The 24,346-nt window shown below is 57.2% G+C and overlaps 7 protein-coding genes across 29 annotated transcripts in view; 3 read left to right on the forward strand and 4 right to left on the reverse strand.

Annotated features, from left to right (window-relative positions):
* Mapk8ip3 (mitogen-activated protein kinase 8 interacting protein 3) overlaps positions 1-2,518 on the forward strand; it is a 42,779-nt gene extending 40,261 nt beyond the window's left edge. For all 19 annotated transcript variants that reach the window (XM_038326099.2, XM_038326106.2, XM_038326102.2 and 16 more), the window contains 5 exons: positions 133-246; positions 375-413; positions 534-713; positions 815-964; positions 1,039-2,518. In XM_038326099.2, the coding sequence (XP_038182027.1) occupies positions 133-246; positions 375-413; positions 534-713; positions 815-964; positions 1,039-1,160 (605 nt within the window). In that variant the 3' untranslated portion in view covers positions 1,161-2,518. The remainder of the gene's footprint in view (positions 1-132; positions 247-374; positions 414-533; positions 714-814; positions 965-1,038) is intronic.
* A 27-nt stretch (positions 2,519-2,545) lies between these two features.
* Positions 2,546-3,676, reverse strand: Nme3 (NME/NM23 nucleoside diphosphate kinase 3). 2 transcript variants are annotated; one of them, XM_038326124.2, is made up of 5 exons: positions 3,483-3,676; positions 3,281-3,411; positions 3,098-3,199; positions 2,911-3,023; positions 2,546-2,823 (listed from the first exon to the last, which is right to left on the reverse strand). In XM_038326124.2, exons 1-5 carry the CDS (start codon positions 3,526-3,528, stop codon positions 2,724-2,726), a joined length of 492 nt encoding a protein of 163 aa, XP_038182052.1. In that variant the 5' UTR covers positions 3,529-3,676; the 3' UTR covers positions 2,546-2,723. The 2 variants fall into 2 exon arrangements, with proteins under 2 accessions (XP_038182052.1, XP_038182051.1); XM_038326123.2 differs by having other exon boundaries at positions 2,546-2,841.
* Positions 3,677-3,730: 54 nt separating this feature from the next.
* Positions 3,731-4,879, reverse strand: Mrps34 (mitochondrial ribosomal protein S34). The gene is made up of 3 exons (XM_038326122.2): positions 4,517-4,879; positions 4,300-4,342; positions 3,731-4,217 (listed from the first exon to the last, which is right to left on the reverse strand). The coding sequence occupies exons 1-3, from the start codon at positions 4,835-4,837 to the stop codon at positions 3,925-3,927; spliced, it is 657 nt and encodes a 218-aa protein (XP_038182050.1). The 5' UTR covers positions 4,838-4,879; the 3' UTR covers positions 3,731-3,924.
* Positions 4,289-11,720, forward strand: Eme2 (essential meiotic structure-specific endonuclease subunit 2). The gene is made up of 8 exons (XM_038326121.1): positions 4,289-5,183; positions 5,306-5,442; positions 5,821-5,913; positions 6,490-6,581; positions 6,738-6,831; positions 6,988-7,103; positions 7,204-7,393; positions 7,464-11,720. Exons 1-8 carry the CDS (start codon positions 4,955-4,957, stop codon positions 7,632-7,634), a joined length of 1,122 nt encoding a protein of 373 aa, XP_038182049.1. The 5' UTR covers positions 4,289-4,954; the 3' UTR covers positions 7,635-11,720.
* On the reverse strand, positions 8,049-13,723 carry Spsb3 (splA/ryanodine receptor domain and SOCS box containing 3). Of its 3 annotated transcripts, none has more exons than XM_042054952.1 (7): positions 13,665-13,723; positions 12,530-12,667; positions 9,726-9,903; positions 9,425-9,612; positions 9,245-9,347; positions 9,045-9,170; positions 8,049-8,821 (listed from the first exon to the last, which is right to left on the reverse strand). In XM_042054952.1, exons 2-7 carry the CDS (start codon positions 12,653-12,655, stop codon positions 8,484-8,486), a joined length of 1,059 nt encoding a protein of 352 aa, XP_041910886.1. In that variant the 5' UTR covers positions 12,656-12,667; positions 13,665-13,723; the 3' UTR covers positions 8,049-8,483. The 3 variants fall into 3 exon arrangements, with proteins under 3 accessions (XP_041910886.1, XP_038182047.2, XP_041910887.1); XM_038326119.2 differs by lacking the exon at positions 13,665-13,723 and adding an exon at positions 13,343-13,658; XM_042054953.1 differs by lacking the exon at positions 13,665-13,723 and adding an exon at positions 12,827-13,658.
* A 328-nt stretch (positions 13,724-14,051) lies between these two features.
* Nubp2 (nucleotide binding protein 2) lies at positions 14,052-17,694 on the forward strand. Its single transcript, XM_038327375.2, has 7 exons — positions 14,052-14,106; positions 14,605-14,723; positions 14,822-15,020; positions 15,878-16,032; positions 16,188-16,298; positions 16,524-16,593; positions 17,070-17,694. Exons 1-7 carry the CDS (start codon positions 14,091-14,093, stop codon positions 17,213-17,215), a joined length of 816 nt encoding a protein of 271 aa, XP_038183303.1. The 5' UTR covers positions 14,052-14,090; the 3' UTR covers positions 17,216-17,694.
* Igfals (insulin like growth factor binding protein acid labile subunit) lies at positions 17,620-22,804 on the reverse strand. Of its 2 annotated transcripts, none has more exons than XM_038327374.1 (2): positions 22,669-22,804; positions 17,620-20,501 (listed from the first exon to the last, which is right to left on the reverse strand). In XM_038327374.1, exons 1-2 carry the CDS (start codon positions 22,682-22,684, stop codon positions 18,706-18,708), a joined length of 1,812 nt encoding a protein of 603 aa, XP_038183302.1. In that variant the 5' UTR covers positions 22,685-22,804; the 3' UTR covers positions 17,620-18,705. The 2 variants fall into 2 exon arrangements, with proteins under 2 accessions (XP_038183302.1, XP_038183301.1); XM_038327373.1 differs by lacking the exon at positions 22,669-22,804 and adding an exon at positions 21,599-21,750.
* Positions 22,805-24,346: the final 1,542 nt, after the last annotated feature.

The following is a 24,346-nucleotide window of genomic DNA, read 5'->3' on the forward strand; positions in this document are numbered from 1 at the left end:
GTCAAGTTTCAGGCCATCCTGGGCTACATGAGGACCTGCCTCAATATAGATCAAATAAAGATGCAATGTTAGGGGAAACACCTGGGGCACCCATCACTGGCTATACTGACCACTCTTCCTGTTCTCACCCAGGTACCGGCAAGCTGGGCTTCTCCTTCGTCCGCATCACAGCCCTACTCATTGCGGGCAACCGTCTGTGGGTGGGCACTGGCAATGGGGTTGTCATCTCCATCCCCCTGACTGAGAGTAAGTTCCCAATCCTAGAGGACACCTATCCAGAAAGCAGCAGCTATGCTGAAGAGTTTCCAGAGTAGGTGGAACTGGGGAGCCACCCCTCTGGCCAAGCTCAGCCTTCCTTCCTCTCTCTTCCCCAGCTGTGGTCCTGCATCGAGGCCAGCTTTTGGGGCTCCGAGGTAAGTCCTCAGCACTTGCCCCCATGTGACTTGGGGCATTTGCTCTGCCCCTAGCACTCACCATCTCCAGCTGCCTGCTGAAGATAAGGTGGTCCTATTCTCCTGGCCCTGCTTTCTCAGCCAACAAGACATCTCCAACATCTGGGGAGGGGACCCGCCCAGGGGGTGTCATCCATGTGTATGGGGACGACAGCAGTGACAAGGCAGCCAGCAGCTTCATCCCCTACTGCTCCATGGCTCAAGCTCAACTCTGCTTCCATGGACACCGTGACGCTGTCAAATTTTTTGTCTCTGTGCCAGGTACATAGATGATCTTAAGCCTCTTTGCCCACTGTGCTACCGTAGCACAGCTCTGACCGTTTCAGGAGGCTATAGCCCTAAGATTCCTCTGCCCACGACAGGAAATGTACTTGCCACTCTGAATGGCAGTGTGCTAGACAGCCCATCAGAGGGTCCTGGGCCTGCTGCGCCTGCCGCAGATTCTGAGGGCCAGAAGCTGAAGAATGCGCTGGTGCTGAGTGGTGGTGAAGGTTACATTGACTTCCGCATTGGTAAGTTGGCACAAGCTAGAGGTAGGGCTTTGTGTGGGTATGTGGGGGAGTCCTCATGACTGCCAATCCTCCAGGGGACGGCGAGGATGATGAAACAGAGGAAGTTGCTGGGGATGTGAACCAGGTGAAGCCCGTGTTGTCCAAGGCTGAGCGCAGCCACATCATCGTGTGGCAGGTTTCCTACACCCCTGAGTGAACCTGCCCTGCCTGATGCCAACTGTACATAGGACCCTACCTGCCTGCCCTCCCGCCTGTTCCCTGGGGCAGTCAGGTTCGTCCATCCCCTTTTAACCTCTCAACTTGCAGCTTTTGCCTGAGGTCCAGCCCCCAGCTGTTAGAGAGGGGTGAAGCAAGTTTGGGGAGTGAGACAGGAGGAGGAGAGCCTCTGGGACACCCTCTCTCCAGCAGCTCCTGGCCCTGGCCAACACCCAGCCCCAGTGAAGTCCCAGGGGCCCCTCAGGGCAAGTCAGGACCAAGATTGCTATGGGCAGCCACCACAGGTGGCCCTGGCAGGAGCCGCAGCCGCATACTGCCGAGTCTTCCCCAAGTCTACTTGCTTTGCATGCAGCCCTGAGGGACCCAGGCCTAGCCACTGTCCTCTGCCCAGAAGCAAGGCTAGAACTGTCTGGATTCCGGGACCTCAGCCAGCCATCTCTGGAATTTTCCCTATCTCCAAACTTACATTCCCTTGGCCCCAGCCTGGGTCTTACCTAGGAACCTGGCATGAAAGCTCAGGGCCATCCTCCCTGGGCAGCTGCTTCAAAAGATGACAAATACCCATTAACCCAAGGGATCCCAAGATTGTCCAGCCCCTCATAGATCAGTGTCCCCTAGGCTCTTCATGGGCACAAGATTAACCTTGGAGGAGCAAGACCCTAGTGCCCTCCCCCTCCCAGAAGCCCCAAGGGTAGAATTTCTCAGGCTGCCAGGGCAGGCACAGGCCTCAGGAAGAAGGATGGCCCTGGTGTCCCCAGAGTCAGTCCTAGGATGCAGGCTCGGCCTCAGGTTAATGGAGGATGGTGTGCTCCCAGGGCCTGCCTCCTGCACAGGGCTCGAAAGAGCCCAGCTTGCGGACACGTACTAAGTGCCTAGGGCTGCCAGCTGTGGCCTGCTCCCTTGGAGAGCAACTAACAGGCTGCCAGGCAGAGAGGCCAGAAGAGCTGAGGACTGGCCAGGATGGGCAGAGTTATAAGCAAGTGTGTGGAGGCAGGTGCTGCCCTGGCCCTGGTCTTACTCTTCCAGGGGCATTGATCAGAGTCAGCTGGCCTCTACTGCCCTCTCACCACCAGAGAAGCACAGATCCAGGGGCATTGCCCCTGAGCCCATCTGGCCACAACAAGCTGCAGCATTGTGCAGCTGCAGGCTTCTCCCCACCATCCTGCCACCTCTCCACTGTGATGTATGTCCCTTGTCTGTTCCCACAGGAGTGTGAAGTGACTGGGGTTAGCTGGGTGGGTGCAGCTGGAGGAAGGGGCCAGTGCAACTCTCCTCAGGCTTTGGCCTTGCAAGTGAACTCACATATCTGCTCTGTATGTAATAAATGTCTTAACAGTACTTTTGTCTTGAAACTACACCAGTGCACAAGGGTTTTCTGTAGTTTATTATGAAAAGAAATACAGGGAGGGATGTGGGAGTGGCTGTCCCTGGACAGATTGGGTCGGGTGGACCTGCACCCACAGCGCTATTACTGCTGCCGAGCTCTGCGAGGATGGCAGAAGACCAGCAACCTCCAGGTTGGTAACGCTGACTTTAGTAGCATCTACTCATACAGCCAATGCCCAGCGCTGTCCTCCCAACACAGAAGCTCTTCCTCATGGAACCAAAGCCCAATCTCTCTGTGAGCGCTTTCCACTGAGTCACTGCCATGAATCACATTCCTGTGCGGGAATGGCAAGTGAGCGGGAGAGGAGGGGTGAGGGGTGGCCAGGGAGTTTGATAGGACTTACTTGCCAACTTCCACGCAGAAATCCCCACGGATGGTGCCAGGCATGGCGTCCCCTGGGTCAGTGGCCCCTATGAGGGCCCGCGAAGCACGCACAACGTCCATCCCTTGCCACACCTGCAGGGATTACAGTCAGTGTAATAAGCGCTGCCAAAGCCTCGCCCTCCCCTTGCAGGTCATTGGAAACTCACCATGGCCACCACGGGACCAGAGCTCATGTATTTAACTAGTCGGCTGTAGAAGGGTCTCTCGCGCAGCTCGGCATAATGCTCCCGCAACAGCTCTTCGGAGGCCTAGGGGAGGGACAGCTACCAGTACCAGGGCCCCGACCCTAGACCCGCCCTGGGCCCACTAGCTCCTTTGCCCGCCCATACCTGCACTAGCTTTAGTGCCACCAGCTTGAAGCCCTTTCTCTCAAAGCGACGCACGATCTCGCCCACCAGTCGCCGCTGAACGCCGTCAGGCTTCACTGCCAAGAACGTGCGCTCGTTCACGCCGCTGTAGGCTGCGAGAGTACTGACTTCAGGCAAGCCCCACCACGCACCCAGACCAGCCCCAGTTTGCCCTGGTGCTCACCTGCGGGAAAGAGGTTAGCGAAGATGGTCAGCACCAGGCAGATCATGGCGGCGGATGGGGCGGACCAGGCGGCGAGGGGGCGTGGCCTCCCTTAAAGGACCTCCAGGCGCGGGCTCCGCAGCCCCAGTACATTTCAGCCCTGGGCACAGCCCCGGAGCCTGAGTGTCCCAGAGCACCAGGCACCCTGCTGCGAACCGCCACCTTCCCTGCCCCGTCCTGCGGAACCCACGTAATGAAACCACAACACGGGCCACTTCGTGCCTTTATTTCCAGACCAAAGTGCAAGTAAGAGGCCGCTTGAAACCGACAGCCTGTCAACAGCCCGACCATTCATTGGGAGGTGTGTCAGGGCTGTAGGGTCTAACTCTCCACCACTAACTCTCCAGCACAAAGACACGTGTCCATCAAATAACTCAAACGACTTCTCTGCCTGTCTTGACAGTTAGACTGGGGTGCCCTTGGCCTTCCCTTTGGTCTCCTGTTTTGCAGGGTAGTCCCAAGGATGCACCCGAGTCCTCTCCAGGTTCAGGAGCGGCTCCTGGACACTGGTATCCCCGTTTTTCTGTCGTTCAGCAAGGATCATGGCCCGCAGCAGAGGTGGGTAGGGGACAGGGTTCAACCTGTCCTCTGGTTTCGCAGTGAACGCAGTGAAGGCTTCCTCTTCGTGCTTGGGTACCAACCGCCAGTCGTGGTACATGACATGCTCGATTTCCCGAGCCTCATCCTCACTCTTCCCTGGGGAAAGAAGACAAGCTCACTGCCTGCTGGTTGGATAGCCTGCGAACCATAACAGGCTCCAACTAGCACCCAGCCTTACCTTTGAAGGTCAGGATGCCCCAGGCCCTCCCGTGGTCCAAGTTCTGCAGAACAAGAAGGGTAATTATCAACATAGAGCCACTGCCACCGAGTTACGTAGGTAAGGGAGGCATACAGGCCCAGGTGGTTCAGGGTGGGTAGAAACAGCCGGTGTGGTCCATGGTGGGCAAGATGAAGAAAGTGTAGACAAGAACGGGCAGCACAGGGAGAGAGCGCACCTGCGCCGTGTAGTCGGGCCTCACTCGCGTGAGGCGCCAGTAGCACGGCTCGTCGTGCTGCCATAGCCAGGACTTGCGGGTGACCAGACGGCCTAGGCCAAACAACGGGAGGCGGGCGAGCAGCTGTAGGAGGCGGCTCTCACGGCGCACGTCGGCCCAGGCGCGCACCGGCAGCCGGCGACCCGAGTGTGGTCGGGTCAGAGTCTCGTAGTCTAGGGCGTAGAGCTGCGAGTCTCGCGGCTGGTTTCGCTGCTCGCGCAAGGCGCGTATGCGGCGGGCCAGCTCTGCGATCAGCCGGGGTCTCACTCTCTTCCGCGCCATGCCTGTGTCCTTACACCGCCGGAAACTTGAGCTTCTAGAGCTCTCCCAACCCGGAAGCGGTCGGAGTCCTGTACAAAAGCATCCGGGTACATCCGGAAGCTGTAGGAAGGGTGGACTATGGCAGAGGGAGAGCCCAGGAGAGCTACGGGCCAGCGTCGCGGCCGGGGTCGGGGCCTGGGTCAGCGGCGACCTCAAACCTGGGAGATCTCCGACTCAGACGACGAAGGTGCCGCCGCTAGGAAGGTGAGCACGCAAGCCTCGAGTACAGTAAGCGAGCGCAGGACTGCGGCCAAGGCATTACGGGCGGATCAGGTCCTGAGTCGTCTGGCGGTGTGCGTGGACCCAGGTGCGGGGCCGGGGGTGGAGAGGCTGGGACCTTGGGGCTGGCTCCACGTCAGGGTGGCAGTGTCATCCTCAAGCCCTCACGGGAGAGGGTGAAATGACCGAGCTGTCGCCTACCGGGCCCAGCTATCCTGGAAGATGCAGGTTCCGATATCCTGATGGAGGCGTTGGGCACGCTAGGCTGTGAATGCCGCATCGAGCCGCAGCTCCTGTCCCGCAGCCTGCAGTGGAGCGTCGTGAGGACCGACCCAGCCCCCAGCAGTGTGAGTGTCTCACTGTCATCACCCTAGTGCCCGTCTTATTTCAGGTTTCACTTCGGCCTCTGGCTAGCGAAGTCTCTGCATCTATCTTTCTTGCCTCGCACAGGAGTAACTAAAAGCTGAAGGATGCCCAGTCGCATTTCTTAACACAAGAAACCTGAACCTAGCTGCTGCCAGAACCTCCTGTTGGCAATGAGGATGGGTTGTTCATTGAGTGGGCTAGTTTTGTAGTCTGGAACTTCGAGGGAGCAGTCCTGGCAGGCCTGAACGTCGTTGTGTGGAGAGCTGGAGAGTTATTGACAGTGTTTGGTGGCTGGGCAGTAGGGGGAAAAACCTTGGGCCCACACAGGTGGTTAGCAGGGCTGGCGATGTCCCCTACAGGTGCCGCTGGAGGTGTGGCCTGAGGATGAGCGGGAACAGTTGCTGCTGCTAGAACCCCAGGAATTTCTTCGGAGTGCTGTGCAGCTGACCCAGGTATCTGGGGGAAGATCTGTCATTTGTCTTGTAGGACTGGAGCTACCATAGAGGAAACGTGCTGAGTGCTCTAGACACCGAGGATTGAAGGTCCTCGGGGAGAACGGAGATTGGTGACCTGGGCTGCAAACTGGCCAGGGGTGGGGGAGGAGCCTAGAATTCTGGCTGGTAGTACCCATAATGCGCTGGCTGTGGGGTCTGCCCACAATGGCTGATAGTCCCTCACTTGGCTGCTCGTGTTCCTTGAACTCAAGGGGAACAATGCCTAGCTGATATTTGCCTGGAGTACAGTTCTGCTGATCTCTTGGTGGGTGCTAGTGTGCAGGGGTCAGCATTTGTCAAGCACCTGCCAGGTAGCCAGCCAATGGCCAGCCTGGGTATTAAGTGGACCAGAAGCAAGGGGGTCGGCTCACTTCTGCACCATAGCTGGAATGTGCCTGGGTATTCCTGGGACTTAAGGAAGCAGAGCCAAGACCCGGGAGATTCCCCCAGTTCCCTCTTGCCTCTGGAAACTGGCCGCGCTGGTGTGCTGCTGTGGCCCACCTATGAGCAGGTGTGTGACCGTTCTTCTTTCAGACCACAGGCCCACCTTACTCCACGCCCTGGCTTCTTCCCGACAGTCCAGCCCGCCTCCACCTGGCTGTCATTGGACTGGATGCATACATGTGGTACCGCTCTCCCTGAACCAGTAGGGCTGGCTTGGGTGGTATTCCAGTAACATGGGATTGCCTCTAGGGGCTGCTGTGTTCCAACCAGCCCCACTTGCCCTGGGTGGACCCTGCAGAGGCAGGAGACTTGGAAGCCCAAATGTTCCCTCTGTTCAGGTCTCAGCAGCCAAGTTCTCAGAGGACATGGCAGCTAAAGAAGTCAAAGGAAGCCCATGGCAAGGTGGCTATCAGCTGGCCCGAGGTGGAGGAGGTAAGGGCAGCCACTGAGTTGCGTTAGATGGCCAGCCTCGGTTTCTGCACTTGGGTTGCTGTATGGGGCCTGTCAGAGCTAGACTTTGTCCCCAGCATAACTGGGATGGCACTCCTGAGAGGACATCCAGCCCATACCCACTGTTACCCTCCCCAGGCCCTGGTGCTGCTTCAGCTCCATGCGGACCTGGATGTGCTGCTGGTGGCCTCATGGCAGGAGCTGAGTCAGTATGTGTGTGCCTTCACCAAGGCCCTCTCCCAGCGCCCCTCCAAGTATGCACCCCCACAGGGACCGAGTGGAGGTGGGACAGGGCTGGAGGGCCGCACAGATGAAGGTTCTCAAGGCTCTGTCTGGGTTTGCCTCTCATTTCAGGCAGTACAGGGACTCCCAGGCCTTTTCCTTCTGCACGGCAGGGCACTGGGCCTCAGGTCAGCAAGTGGCCAAAGATGGCTCTGGGCTCCGAGGAGTGTGGTGGCGGCAAATCAGACAGTTCAACCGGGTCAGCCCAGCTGTGGCTGATGCTGTTGTCACCGCCTTCCCCTCGCCCCGCCTTCTGCAACAGGTGAATCCCCAAGTCCCCTTCCCAGGACTAGGACCTAAAGCCTGCATACTCACACCTGTGCCCACTCTAGGCTCTACTGGACTGCCGCACGGAGCAGGAGCGCCTGAATCTCCTAGCTGACCTCCCCGTGAAGGTCCACAAAGGCGGGCAGCCCCGCAGGGTGGGACCTGACATTTCACGCCGAATCTGTGTCTTCCTGACCACCACCAACCCCCACCTCCTTTTGGACCTGAGCTCTTGATCACACCTGTGACATCCTTGGGCTGCTTCTTGCTCAAGAGACTTGACTGTCACTCTGAGAGGCAGGCAAGAACTGGGCCTGACCAGCATACTTTTTTTTTTTTTTTCAGTCTGGGGTAGACTATTGTTCTCTGGTCAAATGGAAGCATCATGGGAGGTGATGGGGTAAGGGAAGCTGGGCAGTAGGTAGCAGGGGCCCTGGAGTGACTGCGGCTTCAACATGCCTTTGGACTGGATCCTGGGTGCAGGAAGCCTGATGGCAGAACTGACTGCCCATCTGGGCAATTCCCTGTCCTATTGCTATCTGGAAGCTTAGGGTACCTCCTCAGGAAGTAGTAAGAGACCCTCGGTAGAAGAGATCCAAGCTGTTGGACAGACACAGTGGAAGGTAAACCATAGGCACAGACAGCTCAGGCCTTATTGGGGACTGTTTTAATGTTATATAGCCTATGAGAACGAGACAAAAACCCTTCACAGGGCACCCACTGACATCTTTGTAATGGGCAGGAGCTGACAACATGCAGTTGCAAGTCAGGAAAACCCCAGGCCCTGTGGGTTGGGACAGCCCATCTCCTTCTCCCTGGGCTGTGAGTATTTGAGTCAGCTAGCATCCCAGGTTTATGATCCAGGTCCTGAAATGTTTGGGCTGCTGTTCCCAAGACACATGGCATCTCAGAGCACAAACAGGAGTGCTGCTCCCCCAGCACATGCAGTAGAATGGCCTCCGCTCCACGGCCATCAGAAGACTGTCCTGGCTTCAGGGAGACAGGGACAAGCCTGGACCTCAGTTCTTCCTCTCCTGCTGCCCTGGAAGGGACAGAATAAGGTAGCTGCGCTTCAGCTGGAGAAGTCAGCTTCTTTTGCAGCGCTTCCTCTGACAGGGCCTGGTCTCGGTGCTCTCGACACCAGCTGTGCCAGGAGGGGGCCCAGGGGACTTCCAGTGGTTGCAGTTCATGCTCAGGACCCAGCCCAGCTTGTTACGCAGCACTTGCTTAAGGCCAGGTGGCAAGGGCAGGCCCTCGAGGGTATCTCCTGAGTTTGGCCGCAGCTGGCGCAGGCGATAGCAGCACAGGTATTGCAGGGAGGTGGAGCTGGCACAGGAGCGGATGACTTTCATGCTGCTTTTGGCAGCTGTAGAGCACACCATCGGGTAGAACCTTCTGTTTTGCAGCCGGGTGGCAGCCACTCCTGAAAGGAAGACTCAACCTGAGTGTATGTAGGTCAGGAACCAAGAAGCTCCTCCCATAATACACCAAGGAACAGCTCATGCCACTCTGAGCACAGAAGACAGATTCAGCTTGGCTTCGCCTGTCCACCCTGAAGAGCCTCAGATCAGCTGCCTGACTGGACCCTATGCGCCCTCTCTGGTCTCCAGCATCAGACTAGGACCTGGTCAGAAAGACACCCTCACCTATGCACTTCCTGTTCTTGAAGAAGGTCAGCGTCCCATGCCAGGTGTCCAAGTGTACGCCAATGATAGAGCCCTGGCCGAAGCGTGAAGAGAAAGTCATCTTGTCGCCTTTGTGATGGAGGAGCCCTGGGAGAGCAGATGGGTAAGCCTGGGAGGCCTGTGGCACTGCCGGCCCCGCCCACAACCCAGGCTATACCCACCAGTGTAGGAGAGGCCCCAGCTGTCTTCATCCCTGCCAAGCAGGCTGCAGAATGTGTGATGGTACTTGTCCAGGTCTACATCTGAGGTCCCGATGCCCACCATCTGAAACAGTGGGGCTGAGCTAGTTAGGTGCTTAGGGGCCAGGCCCATGGCAGCTACCCTCTTGCCTGGCCATTTACCATGTCAGTGCCATACACAGGAGAGGTCATCTTGATTTCCCAGAAATGTTGGCCATCCCCTAGCTCCTTGGTGCCCCGAATGGCCGCAGTGCCACAGCTATACTCCATATGAAAGCTGACCTTGCGGTTATCACAGCTCAGCAAGGTGGCTGAGGACTTGTTCAGGTCATCCCAGACCCAATCAAAATCTGTAAGACAGAGGCTCCAAACTAGGCAGGGCTGGGGCAAAGCAGCCTTACTCTGGTGCTAGAGAATCTGCCCATCCCACCCCTCCCCCAGGCTCTGGTGACGGGGCACTCACCCTCATCCTCCTCACCACACCGGCAGTCCTTGCCACGGTGTGCTGTGTGTAGGCTGTTGCAGAAGGTAGCCTCATTCTGGCCCTCACAGTCACAGAAGGACTCCCCTGTCACAGGCACAGCACTGGGGATGGATGGTGGCAGGGAAGAGTACTCAGGGTCGGAGTCAGAGTCGCTGTGCTGGGAGGAAAGTGACAGGTTATTCTATTTATGGCAGCTTTCCCATTGCCAGGCTACCTGACCCTTTCTCACATCCTCCAGAAGAATCCAGACACCTTCTGGGGTTCTCCAGTGTCCAGCATAAGCAACCTTAGTGCTAAAATTTGACTTCTATGCCTGAGAGTGCAGTGGAATGGGGAGGTGTTCCCGGGGGGAGGACAGCTTCTTACTTCTTAATGGACTCTGAAACTCAATATACAGCCGTCAGCACCATTTCCGCACAGCCAGAAGCCTGGCCACCACAAACCACACGAGATGGGGCCCTCCAGTGCCCACCTCCTGCCATCTCCAGGTAGCTCAAGGTCTCCTAAACCACAGGGCTGGTACTGTCAGCAAGGTCTAGCTTCTGGCTCCTCACAGCCTAAGTAAGACCTAAGCCTTGGGATGTGTGCTCCCGCCCCATGCAAGGTCACTGGAGGCAAAAGGAGCATAAGCAGTGAATCCTAATGGGCTAATGTAGCTGTTTCAAACCCCAGCCGCAGCAAACTCCTCCAAAGATGCAGTCCATGTGGCTTGAGCTCAGTCCTCGGAGACTGATAGAGGTGTAGACAAAGCAGGGCTGGCCAGGTTCCAGCTACTGATACTGTTCCCATTCGGCTGCTCTGCAGACCCTTGGAGCTGGCTCGGCAGTCCCTGGAACTTTGACTTCTGCCTCCTTAGCCTTGCCATGCCCTACACAGTTCATGACTCCTCTACACCCTGAGCAGACCACGACCATATCAGTTCTGTCGTCCACCCTGAGTCACATCTATCTCCAGCCACACAGCCAGCCCTGTTACGGGCAAGCATTCAGCCACCAACAGAAGCTTGGACCAGACCTTTCACCCACATATTCTTTTCACAATATTCAGGGCTCTCCACTGTCCTGTTCTCTGCTTCTTTTGCAATATTGCCAGCTCATCAGGGAAGGCCCCAAATCACACACCAGATCCCAAGAACTATCATGGTAGTTGTTCAGTACCATGCGGTAGTAGCCAGCACCAGACAACTAAGGGAGACTGAAAACTGACCTCCAACTCCAGGCCTGTATGCTGGAATAGGGGAGTAGTAACTCCACAGGAAGGCAGACACAGGATGTAGTAGCCGAGGTGAACCTAGACCCCTCAGCAGCCAACCAGAACAGCTGTCATGTCTGAAGGAAAGGCTTATAGGGCAGTCCTGGTACCCACTGGCAAAGGTGGGACCCTCTAAAGCCAAGGCAAACCCAGTGAGTCAGGAGTCAGAGTATACAGTCAATCTACCTTAGGACAGGAAGGAGGGAGGATGCGGCTCAACCCAGCAAAGGGCCCAAGGACACCAGGAACTGCCACCTGACTACACGACAGGCATGCGTGTGTCACTGCTGCCATCCCTCAGTGATGACTCTGAGGCAGTAGCAGGCAGGCATACAGGCTGCTCCAGGGTACACTGTCATTGGGTGTGGCTGAAAATTTGGGCTGACCTCTTAAGTTCAGAAGACCCCACTGACCAAGTCAGGGAATCTATGGCTTCCAAGTTTTCCTCATACCCATGTGAGGCGATCCCATGAGCTTCTAGAAGGGTCTCTGTGTTGTAGGAAGCTATGACGTCAGAGTAGAGGCAACACAGGGCAGGGCCAGAATACCAGTCCAGTAAAGCAAGACTGATGAAGAGCCACCCCAAGGGCCTAGTCAGGTGTATCGAGCTGGCATCTACCCTGGACCCTGCATTCCTGAGCCTCCCTGTGCTCGGGAGTCTGCAACAAAGGAAGTCTTTGAAAACTGAACTCAAGAACTAAAGATTAAAGAACAAAAACAAAAGCATTTGTCGATGGCCTGAGTTTGATCCCATGGGTATCACATGGTAGAAGCATCCTGACTTGACATGCTCATCATGTGTGCCCACACAGTAAATAAACTGCCTCAAGTCCAAGGCCAGCCTGTGCTACAGTGTGAGACTATTTCTAAAAAAAGCTGGTGGTAGCACATGCCTTTCATCCCAATGCTTGGAAAACAGAGGCAGGCAGATCTCTGAGTTCAAGTCTAGCTTGGTTTAGTTCTAGAATAGCCAGGGTTATGCTGAGACCCAGTCTCAAAAAAAAGAAAAGATCACAGATCCTTTTATACACATGAATGTAAAGTGAATATTTGTGTAGCAGAAGAAACATACAGGGTGATCAAGATGGTCCAGAATGTGTATGCTTGCTACAATGAATAAAGGACAACCTAAGCTTGATCCCCAGGTCCCAAGTAAAGGTGGAAGAAGAGGACAAGCCCACAAAGGAAAACAAAACTGTCCCCTGACATCCACCCATTAACTGTGTAACAGTTACAACAGTAAACAAAAATATCCAGAAAGTGGCTACCAAGTTGGCAACAGTTATTCTGGAAATTGGTAGGGCTGATGAACAGGCATCTGTTGTGCACTGACCAGCACTGTGCAGGACTTACCTTCCCTGGGCAGGGATCCCTGTCCGTCTTGATTCTCTGTCACTCTTAAGCTACACAGTCTTTACCAGGCCAAAGAGCCCCCCTTCCAAGCATGACATACCAGGAGACAGTCCAAACTCAGCGACTTTGTCACTCCCCATCCAGACACTGGTCAACCCCACCTTGTCAGTGAGACCTACCTGCCCATCAGAGTCATAGCCCCAGTTAGTGGTGCCTCCCAAAGCCACGGCTCGGGCATCTGTGTCTCGGCGGGCTGCACTCAGAACAAAGTGCCATGCCCTGCTGCTCCGCGGACGCCGGGCCATAGTGGAAAGGACCTGGAGAAAAACTTAACTGTAAGTCTTAAAGACACATGATGTGTCAGAATACCGAAACAAGACCAACACCCACAACTCTGCCCCCCGGCACTTCTGGACCACCTGACAGGCTAGGCCATTGACCCACCACAGGCTCCAGAAACTCCCCCAAGCTCATACCTGGCTCCAGTATCTGAGCACCTCAATCAGGCCCAGGGTGATGGTGTGAAACGCAACCCAAACACCCATAACTCTGGAGGTGCCCCAGCCCATCTCTGCATTCCGTTCAGGAGCTGCTGCCCCTCAGGTATATGACACTTAACTTGCTCCTCCTTCGCTGTCCACTTTGGCAAATGGAATCCCCAGCATCCAGTTCCTCATGCCAGAAACACAGCTGTCATCCACTCCTGACACCCCTTCTTCCAGCACACCTGAAGTGGTTCCAACTTGTCGCTGGAGACCCACCGCTTCCTGCACCACACAACTCCCTCTGACCCATCCTGCTCCACACACTACAAACCCAGCTCAGTCTCGGAAACAACCTTAAACTCTACTCAGGCCTTGACGTCGTTCCTGGGACAAAATGCAAGGCTCTGGGAAGGCTAGATCTCCTCACCCGAGTGGACTGTCTGGATCTAATAGTCGACTCCGTCCTAGTTGCCTCCCGTCCCCCGCAGATCCACTGCACTACCCTACCTCGACCCAGTCACCCACAAAGGGGCCGAGCGCGGCCGCGCCCAGCACTCCGCAGCAGTTGGGCTGGCTGAGCGCCGGACAGGAGTACACGGTAGGAACCCAATGAATGAACCACAGACGTCCCGGGACACGGCCGCGCTCGGCCTCCGCGGGGCCAGAGGCTCGCCGATCTCGCTACGACGAAGCGGCTGGCACCTGGCTCCGAGGTCCCCGCCCAGGAACCCGAGCGCCACCGCCGGGGAACAAAGGGTGGCCGGTTTGACCGCCTGCAAGGTCAGCGCGCGCCCGCCGGGCCTGGCCGGGCTGGGCCGGAGTGGCTCACCTGCGGCCAAGCGCTCCGCCGGCGCTGACCCACTTTCCGTTCCGGCCGCGACGCAAACAATCCCCGCCCCCGCGCTGCATTGGCCGGGCAGCCGAAGGCGGGCTCTCCCGCGGCTTCGCGCGGGGGCGGGTCTCGCGAGACAGACTTGCTGTCGAGAGGCTTGCTCGACCTGTCAATCTTGAACCAAAGTTCCTACTAGTCCTAGCTAGAGCTGTCAAAAAGATTCTCGCATCACTATTGGACAATCATGCGGAAGTATATCTGTGTCCGTGGCGTCATCATCAGTTGCCAGATTCGGGTTCTCTTCAGGTGATCTGATTGGCTGACGATTGCGAGACTAGGCGGACTCTTGCTGCCATTGGTTCAAAGGCTCGGAGAGTTTGGAGAGGAAGCGGAAGGGAGTCGAGAGGAGCTGCTGGCGGCGGAATGGAGGCAGCAGCTGGTGAGCGTGCGGGTCGGCCAGGCGTGAGGGGTCGGGGGAGTCTGAAGGCGGACTGAGTGCAGCGGCTCACCGGTGGCCTGCACACAGAGTAGCCTGAGACACCAATGCATGGCATGTCCCCTTGTTTACCGAGCCTGCCGGGTGACATGGATGCACATGGAGGTGGTTACGGCTACTTTAGGTCCTCAGCCTTGCTCCTCCGAGAGAGCTGGGAGCCCGCTGCAGTCTATGCATTCGGGCACAGGTGCCGCGTAGCTGTGCTAAACTAGCCTCTATGTTTCCTCTGTTTCTGCTGAAGTTAGCTGGCAGTTTGAAGATCATTACAGGGGAGCGTTCGTACACCAGGTGTCACGTGTGCACGTGACTTCATTTACTCCACCTCAGACAGAAGTGAGACCGAGACAGATCTGGGACTCCTAGAAGACCTTCTACCAGGGTGCCTTTGTTTTTGTCGCTCTCCCGGACACCCTTTTCTCACCAGCTCCTTTTTCTCACCAGAGCCCGGGAATCTGGCCGGAGTGCGAAATATCATCCTTGTCCTCTCTGGAAAGGGGGGTGTTGGGAAAAGTACCATCTCCACGGAGTTGGCCCTGGCGCTGCGCCACCAGGGCAAGAAGGTGAGGCCCCGACCCGGGCTGACACCTGCTGCACTTAGTTTCCAGCTCCCGCAATCCTGAAGGGCATCTCTCCATCCTCAGCCTCCGCTCTCTTTTAGGTGGGGATCCTAGATGTAGACCTGTGCGGGCCCAGCATCCCACGCATGCTCCGTGCCCAAGGCAAGGCAGTGCACCAGTGTGACCATGGCTGGGTGCCTGTCTTTGTGGATCAGGAGCAGAGCATCTCCCTCATGTCCGTGGGCTTCCTGCTGGAGAACCCTAACGAGGCTGTGGTGTGGAGAGGTCCCAAGAAACATGGTAAGAACTCAGTGGGCGGGGGTCCCCCAGCTGACCCTTCAGTACTGCTTTATTGCGGCTACTTTCCCTCCTGTCGTGGTAGATAGGTATTTGGTAAAGTAAGGATCTAGCCCTGGCCTCACTCTGTGCCAATGGACCGCTTCCACAGCTCATGCATGCCCACCCAGCTGGATAAGCACACCCCTGTGTCCCTGAGAAGCCTCTTCCAGCTTCTGTGACAACCATATCAGCCTCTGAATGGAGAGAGCGACATGGGACCCACATCGAGGGAGAAGCTATGTTTGGCCTGTGTTGTCCATCTCTTAGTTAGGAAGGGAGGTCTCCTGAGAGCCTCGCCCTCTCTCAGCACACAGGTCTGAGGCACAACAGTGTGTAGTGGGCCAAGCGCTGAGCTCCAAGGAGGTAGCGTTAGCCCATCCTGGCTGTAGTGAGGGGCTGCCCGGAAGAAGAGCACACTTAGAGGGAATGGCTTGGTGCTCTGTCAGACAAGGAGCTTCATGCCAGGCCGTTCTCTGGCCTAGAGGACACAGAGGCCCTTCGGGGAGACTCAAGGTTCCATCCTCACCCGGGGCCGTAAGGGGTAGAGCCGGGTCGGGTGGAGTGTGTGGAGGCAGTTCAGTGCTGGTGGTACCACGGCTGCTGGGAAGCACAGAGTGCTTGTGGGAGCCCCTGAGCTCTGCCTCCCCAGTTACCTCGCAGATCAAGGACCCTTGCTGCCTTGTGTGGCAGGTGTTCCCATTGTCCCCTGAGAGCTGCCCAGTAGCAGCTGGTAGATCTGGAGCTGGGGGCTGGACAAGATGGGCCTCCCCAGCCTAACCGCCCCCTCAGGTTACTGCTGGTCTCTGGGGTCTCGGCAGCATTGATAAAGCAGTTCGTGTCTGACGTGGCCTGGGGAGAGCTGGACTATCTGGTTGTGGACACACCACCAGGGACTTCTGATGAGCACATGGCCACCGTGGAAGCCCTGCGCCCCTACAGGCCCCTGGGGGCCCTTGTGGTCACCACACCACAGGTACTACTGGCATCTCCTCCAACGTCACCTGGGGGCGTGGTATCTGTCTGGTGCCTGTGTTCTGTTGGGCTGGGCTGTGATGGGCCATGTTCCGTGCTGATTACGTGGTTCTTGGCTGACATGTGGCTGACTGGCCTCTTTACTCTGATCTACAGGCAGTGTCTGTCGGGGATGTGAGGCGGGAGCTGACTTTCTGTAGGAAGACTGGGCTGCAGGTCATAGGGGTCGTGGAGAACATGAGCGGCTTCGCCTGCCCACACTGCGCTGTGAGTCTCTGAAGATGGGTGGGCTAATTCAAGGTCTGAGGGGGTGCAAGACAGGGCAAGCAGTCAGAGGCTCCAGTAAGAAAGTCCCCTGTCCATCAGTTCAGATAAGTGACTTCCTGGCCAATGAAGACACTGTTCCTACCTGGGTATTCTCCCTGGAGCAGCTGGAGGTCTCACCTTGGCCGTGGGTCTGCAGACTGGACCCTCACAGCCTTTGTTTCCTAGGAGTGCACCAATGTCTTCTCCAGGGGCGGAGGAGAGGAGCTGGCCCAGCTGGCTGGAGTCCCCTTTTTAGGTAAGTTTCAAGAGCAAGCCAGCAAGGGTCCCAGATTGCACCTACCAGGCTTCTGAGTGGGCCTGACTTCAGTGAGTGTCGAGTTTGGTTTATGTGGGCTGCCCGCCGCCCAGCAATCTTCTGGGAGTGCATGTGGCAGGGGTGCCAGGCTCTGCCACTTGCCCCAGTTATTTAAGTGGGGGGTCAGGGAGGTCAGCAGCCTGAGTTTCTAGCGAGTGTGTGGTGGTTGGCACTCCTCACCTGCTGAGCCTTGCTAGGCCTCCTCTTATTTTTGTTTGTTTCTTAGGGAGGGTGTTGTGGCACTTGCCACAGGGAACATGGGGAAGTCAGGTGACAGTTTGTGTGGGGGGGGGGGGTGTCAGTTCTCACCTTCTACCATGTAGGTCCCTGAGACTGAACGCAGGTTGCCAGACTCGCAAACAGCACTTCCACCACTGAGCCCTCTGTGAGCCCTTCCCTGGCCTTTGCTGTTGCAGGCTCTGTTCCCCTGGATCCGCAGCTCACCAGGAGCCTGGAGGAGGGCCGCGACTTCATCCAGGAGTTCCCCAACAGCGCTGCCTACGCCGCACTCACTTCCATCGCCCAGAAAGTTCTGCACAGGATGCCTGCTGTGCACTCCTGACAGCCTCACAGCCTACAGGAACTCTGGGAGCAGGGGGAGAAGATGTCCTCAGCACTGCCTTGGGACCTACGGTTGCTGGCCTGAGCAATGGCTGGTCTGTGTGATGACCTCCATGCAGACATCTCCCTGCAGGCCCCAGTGACATTCCCAGGAATGTTCGGGCAGAGTTTCTTTACCATCAGCGGCTTCACCAGACTAGTTTGTAGCTGAGGGGACGGTTTGGGTCCTAGTTTCTTGAGATGGTCGCAGCCTTAAATTCCACCCTATGGGCTTTGTCCAGCCATAGTTCCCTCCGCCCCAGATCCACAGGCTGCTCAGACAGCACACTATACACGAGCTGGCGAGTACGTTCTCCTCCTGACTGACCCTGAGTGCCCACAAGAACTGCGCTGTGGAGCCTTCCGTGATGCACTGTGTGGTTTACTTGTTAACTTACAGGAGTCTACCATTAAACTATCCCCCCCCCACCTTGTGAAGAACCCAGCATCCAGACCCTTCTGTCCTCATTGAGATGGCTTTTGCTGCATTCTAGGTCTGGAACAGGCAGTATTAGTAAAGATATAAGGGGCCTGAGGAGATGGTGAGGATGTCTGTCTTGTCTTGGGGACGGGTGTCAGCATGTGTTTTCAGAGGCCCCGTGGGCCCGGGGCAGCTGGAAGCCATAGGATGAGAGTCGAGGTGTGAGCTGAGGCATGGAGGTAAAGCTCTGGAAAGCAGATTGTGACCTGTATGTCTTCCTGGGGCAAAGCTGAGGTCTCCAGGGGACCGTGGGGGCCTGGGGAGCATTCCAGAGGTTGGTTCCTGCAGTCAGATGGGAAGGCGCTGTCCTCACCTCCCACCTGCCTCCGCCCCAGCATCACTGTTCATGCCCGGCAGTGACCTCCACACCTGGGCTCTGACCACCTGGGATCCGGACAGCTGTGAGAAGCCCACCTGGTCCCAGTGTCGTGCCCTGAGGGAAGGCTGCAGTGCCAGGATTTGGGAAGATAGAGGTGCCTGTAGTTCCTTGTGTTGGAGGAGAGGGTCCCAGGAAGCTCAAGAGGGCATGGACGCAGCAGGGTGAAGTGGGACACATGTTCCCAACACCAGCAAGGCACAGATGGGCTCAGGTAGAGCTAGGACAGGGTAGAAGAGGTGGGGACAAGGACGGAGACCACAGGTCACCTACCCCAAGGGCACACTCTACAAGCCATGCTTAGTGCTTGCTTTTAATTGTTGCCAGCAGGGAGTGCTGCTGAGTGCTTCGCCTCCTGGTTGGTCCTTGGGCACCTGGCCTGTGCCCACCTTTCTGAGTTTAGGCCACATGGCTGCCGGTACTGCCCTGCTTCCAGGAAGTGAGCAGCCTAGGACCTGTCCCCTAGAGATGGGTAGGTATTCTCTGCCCGCTCCCCCCCACCCCCCAGCTTAGAGGGCTGGCGATTCTGGTAACAGTGAGAACTGTCCTGACCACAAGGCAGCATTAGGCCAAACCAGGCCAGTGGTAGCCAGGGTCAGCAGTGCACAAAATGTGTTTCGCTGATGTCTCGAAGGTCGAGGCCTGAGACGTCGGCAGGGCCAGCACAGGTGATGTTGTTGTAGGTGTGCACCGGCTGGCAGTCATCCCCCTCACAGACAGTCTGAACAGAGCGGGGGACAATGCCAGGGTTCTGCAGGGCAAAGTTACGCAGTGCCTTGAGGGGACAGCGGCAGTCCCAGGGGTTGGCGTCAAGCCACAGGCGTTCCAGGCCAGGCTGTGGCGAGAAGGTGTGCAAAGAGTTGTTCCTGAGGCTGAGGTAGCGCAGCCGCCCCAGTCGTGAGAAAAGGCCTTCCGACAGCCCCTCCAGGCGGTTGTGGGAGATGTCCAGCCAGAAGGCCCGCTGCAAGGGGCTCAGGACATCCTCAGACAGCGCCGACAGCCGGTTATACGAGAGAAGCAGGTACTCGAGCTGACCAAGTCCCTGGAAAAGCTGGTGGGGCAGATGTGTGAGCTGGTTGTCGGTAAGATCAAGCTCGAGGAGCTCAGAGAGCCCCGCCAGACTATGCTCCTCGATGCTGGAGATGCTGTTGCCCCTAAGGAAGAGCCTGCGCAGCCCCGAGAGGCCGGCGAAAGTGTGCAGGCGGATGCGGCCCAGGCAGCTGTGCTCCAGGTGCAGGCTGTGCAGCTTGGCCAGGCCCTGGAACACTCGCTCCGGGAGGCTCTTCAGACAGTTGCCAGAGAGATTCATAACAGCCACGTTGAAGAGGCCAAAGAAGGCACCCACTTTGACCTCGTGGATCTGATTGTCATTGAGCGTGAGCACCTCCAGCTGCCCAAGGCCCTCAAATGTCTTCTCACCTAACTGCCGGATGCGATTGTGACCAAGCTGCAGTTCCTCCAGGAAGTGTAAGTCTTTGAAAGTACGGGGCCGCAAGATAGTGATGGCATTGTGTGCCAGGCGCAGGACATGCAGACCCAGCAGGCCTGGGAAGGTGTCCTCCAGGAGGCCTGCCACGCGGTTATGGGACAGGTCCAGCCAGCGCAGTGCCTTCATGCCCAGGAAGGCCCCGGGGGCCACAGCTGTGACAAAGTTGCGGTCCAGGTACAGCTTCTGCAGCCTGGGCAGGTGTATGAAGACGTTGGCTTTGACGCTGCGCAGCGCGTTCCTGCTCAGGTCCAGCTCTCGCAGCTCACCCAAGCCGCAGAAGAGCGAAGGCTGCAGGTAAGCCAGTTTGTTGCCAGCCAGCACCAGCTCCCGGAGGTTACCCAGGCCCTGGAACACTGTATCGGGCAGGACCACTAGGCTGTTCCAGCCCAGGTTGAGGTCCCAGAGGTGACCGAGGCCCTGGAACAGCCCCGCTTCCAGCCGGCCCAGGAGGTTGTTGCTCAGGCTGAGTGAAGCCAGGCTGGGCGTGTGCGAGAACAAGCCAGCAGCGAGGCCCCGGAGCAGGTTCCGCTCCAGGTGCAAGTGGTAGAGGTTCTGCAGGCCGAGCAGCGCCTGGGGCTCCAGACTGCTCAGCCAGCTGCCCTGCAGGTTGAGGAAGTCCAAGCTGGACAGGTTTTGGAAAGCCGCTGAGGGGATGGAGGAGAGGTTATTGCCGTCAAGCCACAGGGCCCTGGTGCTCGCTGGGATGCCATCAGGCAGCCGTGTGAGGTTCCTCGAACTGCAGAAGACGCTGAGCTCCTCTGTGTGGTCGTCATAGCTGCAGGTACAGGTGACAGGGCACGGGGGGCCCTCGGCATCTGTGGATGCTCCAGGATCTGCCCCTTGCAGGTTACAGGAGCCCAGTGCCACCCAGAAAGCCAGAAGTACCACCAGGGCTGGGCCTCCTGTAGGGAGAAGGACTTGGCAAGGAGGTGCCCAGAGGACTGTGACCCAGGATGTGAGCCAACCCCTGGGCTTCCCTAGGCCTCAGCCACTGTAAGAGAAGGGTGTTCTTTGAGCTTTGAGACCTGTGATCAGCCCTCTTTGATACAAGCAGCCAGATCCTATCCTTGGAAGTGACTTCACTTTTCCAGTTCATGGGATCAGCGAGTGGTGGTCTCCATCTCTGCACCCAGGGCTTAGAGCTTCTATTTCAACCTGGCTTCACAGGCAACCTTGGCCCTGGCCCTGGCCACTAGGCCATGTGGCAGTCTGTGCCCTCTGGGGTATACACAGTCAGGCTGAAAAGCAGAGCTGAGCTGTTGGCCAAGACCTGGCTGTTCCAGAATATTCTGGAACAGACCTGGGCAGCATATTCATTTGTGGTCCCCAGTGACTGAACGGCAAGCTGGGCACTCCCTGCCTGTTCGGCCCCTAGCTGGGAGAGGCACACCCTACTTGCTCCCCAGTGTACGCAGCCTGTACCACCTGCTGGCAGAAGAATGGGGGTCTAGAAAACCCTGACTCGACTCACACTACTCGACCAGCACCTCAGCTCAAGCTGGGCAGCACCATTCCGCACCACACAGCATGCATCCGGCATGACCGCACAATGGTTCTGAAGTGAGACTCATGAGGCAGCCCCTGGCATTGTGGTAGCACGCCAAAGGTGGGCAAGGATAAGACGCTGGCTTCCTACTCAGCCGGGGCTGGGCCCCTGAGAGGAGCAGTAGCTAGAAGGGTCACAGGCTGTGGCTAGCACACCGTCGCGGCAAGCTGTGAGGTAGGGCTGTGGGGAGCTCATTTCTGCACCTCACCTCGTCATGCCCAGGGGTTTGGTACTTGTTCCTGCCTGCCCTGCCTTCGTTCTGCCTTCCCCCCAGTGCCACCACCAAGGGAGAGCATAACAGACCCCTTGGTGTCATGATTAGCAGTATCCAAGGCCCAACCCAGAATTCCCACCAGCCCACCCTGAGCTGAGCTCACTGCAGCTTTTCCCAGTGGGCTCAGGGTTGAGGGCCAGCTACCCTCAGAGCAAGTGGCAGGGATATGGGGTCCTCACCTGTCCTCTGGGCCATTGCGCCTCGCACAGAACTGGCTGCAGGCAGGCAGTGAGCGAGCGCTGCCTAAGTGCAGGCTGCTGCCCTCTGGATTTCCTCACTGCCAGTAGCTGGCAGCCTTAAGCTGGCCCTGCCCCACACTCGTCTCCTTTAACCCTCTCGTGCTGGGCAGCTAGTCTCAACCGCAAGTCTCCTGGGTGCAGATGGTGCCGGGGAGACGTGGGGCTCTGAAGGCTGCCCATGCAGGTGTTGGAGGTAGAGGCTTGTTGGAGTAGCCTTACAGGATCTGGTGCTCAAGACAGAGAGGGCCCTCTCTCCAAGTAGGTTCAGCCAAGGTGAGAATACCCTAAGGGAGCTTGCGGATCCTGGGGAACCCCCCACTCACCCCCATACTGAGCAGATGGCTGTGTCGGGTTAAGGAGTTGCTGCCTGTTTCTTACAGACCCTCCTGTATTTCTAGCATGTTGCCTGAGCTGGGGTTTCTTTCTTTTGTTTTTTTTTTTTTTTTTTTTTTTTTGGTTTTTCAAGACAGAGTTTCTTTGTGTAGCCCTGGTTATCCTGAACTCACTCTGTAGACCAGGCTGGCCCCAAACTCATAGAGATCCCCCTGCCTCTGCTTCCCAAGCGCTGGGATTTAAAGGTGTGCGCCACCACCGCCTGGCTTAGCTGGGGTTTCACAGGCTAAGTGGGTTCCACCGTTTGGGCTTCCCAGCCCAGGGGTTTGTCCAGGGCTCAGTCTCAGCCTTCCAGTGACCTCTAGGTCAGCTGATGTCTGGCCACTGCCCCTCCCCCAGGGCCTCTTCTAGGAACACCTGGCAGGGCCACCAGCTACCTCATGTTTGCCTTCAGTAGCACAGCCCTCCTGGGGAAGCCTGGCAAGAGGGCAGTGGGACACCCAGGCCGTAAGGGCCAGGGCCAGCAGCTTCCATGGGCCTCTGACTGTCCTCGGCAGCAACAAGGGCCTAACTACCACAGTTCCTTGTGTGTAGAGACCCCGGGTAAATGTGCTGCCTCTGAGGGAGGTTAGGGGGGCTGTTCATGGGGCCCTCAACTTGGCCCTGGCTCCACTCACCCTGCCGGAGCCACATCTCGGCTTCCTCCTCCAGGGCCTGAGAGCTGTGACCTGGTGGACGCTCGGAAGCTCAGCGAACCCTGCCTTGAGCTCTGTCCCTTTGCCCTGCCGGGGTGGTGGGAATGCACACGGGAGGGGCCAGGTTTCAGGGGGAGCACTTCTCGGGGAGGGGGGGTTGGGGGACATTAGGACCTATCTCCAGGCAGACAGAGGAAGTAGACAGGTCTGGGAGGGTCAGGGGGCTGTGGCTTCCACTCTGCTGCCTCATCTCTAGGGCATTTTCCAGGTTATTCCTCAGCCTCTTTTCTGAGAAATTATAGATCGGCAGGGGCAGGCTCCGCCCAGAGCCACAGAGCAGTTTACACAGGAAAAGTGCGGGCTCAGCAGGGCTGTGAGGCCAGAGGCCTGCCTCAGTCTCTGCTGGGAAAGGGGGCCGCGCAGCAGTGCCCGGGATTCCCTGCGGGGCCCTGCTTTACTCTGGGCTGGGATGGATCTCTTCCTGTCCACTGCAAACACCACTGGATGTGGAGTGGAGGAGGCCTTAGCAGGCTTTTGACAGCTTGGTTAGAGCCAAGTCAGCCTCCTGGGTCCTGAGTCACACAGCACAGTAATATAACCAGAGTTCTCTACTCCCCAGCAGCCCAGCTATCCTGTCAAGGTTTCCTTCCCAGGGCCATTCTCAGGGCCCATGGGGCCTGTGTCTAGCCCTGAATATGCCATCAGATGCAGAGTGCGCCAGGTCAGCCTCTGGACATCATCCGAGTGAGACAGCCATGTGGTACATCTGTCCGAGCTGGGTGCTCAGCTCCTCCCTCCAGGACCCCTCAGCAAAGCTGTGGGTGGTGGCTGAGGCCTGAGGGGACATGGGTGTTTCTGTGGGGCAGGACTTGGGGTACATACAGCTTCCCCAGCCATCTCTGTGTGCTACCTACTGGTAGATGGCTGTCTTAGTGGTCTGTGTTTTCTGGGTCTCTGGTTAGGCTGAGCACACTGAAGCTGCTGGCACATTTGTGTTTGAGCTTCTTCTCAGTTTCTCTCAGATCACCTGTCAGTCTTGAGATTTCTAAATTCCAGACGCAAGACTTGTCGGGAGCTTTGGGCTTTTCGTTCTGTGTGTGCAGGCACATGGTGCTAGGCTGGATACAGGCCAGGGCCTGTGCGAGGCTCGAGCATATTCCCTTACTCCCCCAGCCTAATCTGACCTTGAACTTGATATGTAGCAGGTGAGGCTTTAAACTCCTGGTTCTTCTGCCTCTACCTCCCAAGTGCCGGGGTTACAGCTGGAATTATGTCACCACTTCGAGGCTGACAGAACCTTAACTACATAGTCCAGACTGGTGCTCAAATTCACAGTGGCCCCCTGCCTCAGCCTCCAGCATGCTGGGCTTATCGAAATGCAACACGCCCAACTAATCCTTCATAATTTTTTATGTAATTTGATTTATCAGAATTTTGAGTCCTGTTTGCATTTGTACCTAAACATGTTCCCTTCGGCATCTCATATCCCTTTATAATCTCTCACGTCGCTCTCAGCAGCCAGCCTTGCATCATTCTCTTGCCGTCCTGTCAGTCTGGGGTAGCCGAGCGTGTTGACAATAACCTGTAATGCTTGGGGGAAGGCGGGTCTGCGGGGTCTTTCTTTTCCTGAGACAGGATCTCTCTATGCATCTCTGGCTGT

Source organism: Arvicola amphibius, chromosome 4 (genome assembly GCF_903992535.2).
Source record: "Arvicola amphibius chromosome 4, mArvAmp1.2, whole genome shotgun sequence".
In the NCBI taxonomy this organism is placed as follows: Eukaryota; Metazoa; Chordata; class Mammalia; order Rodentia; family Cricetidae; genus Arvicola; species Arvicola amphibius.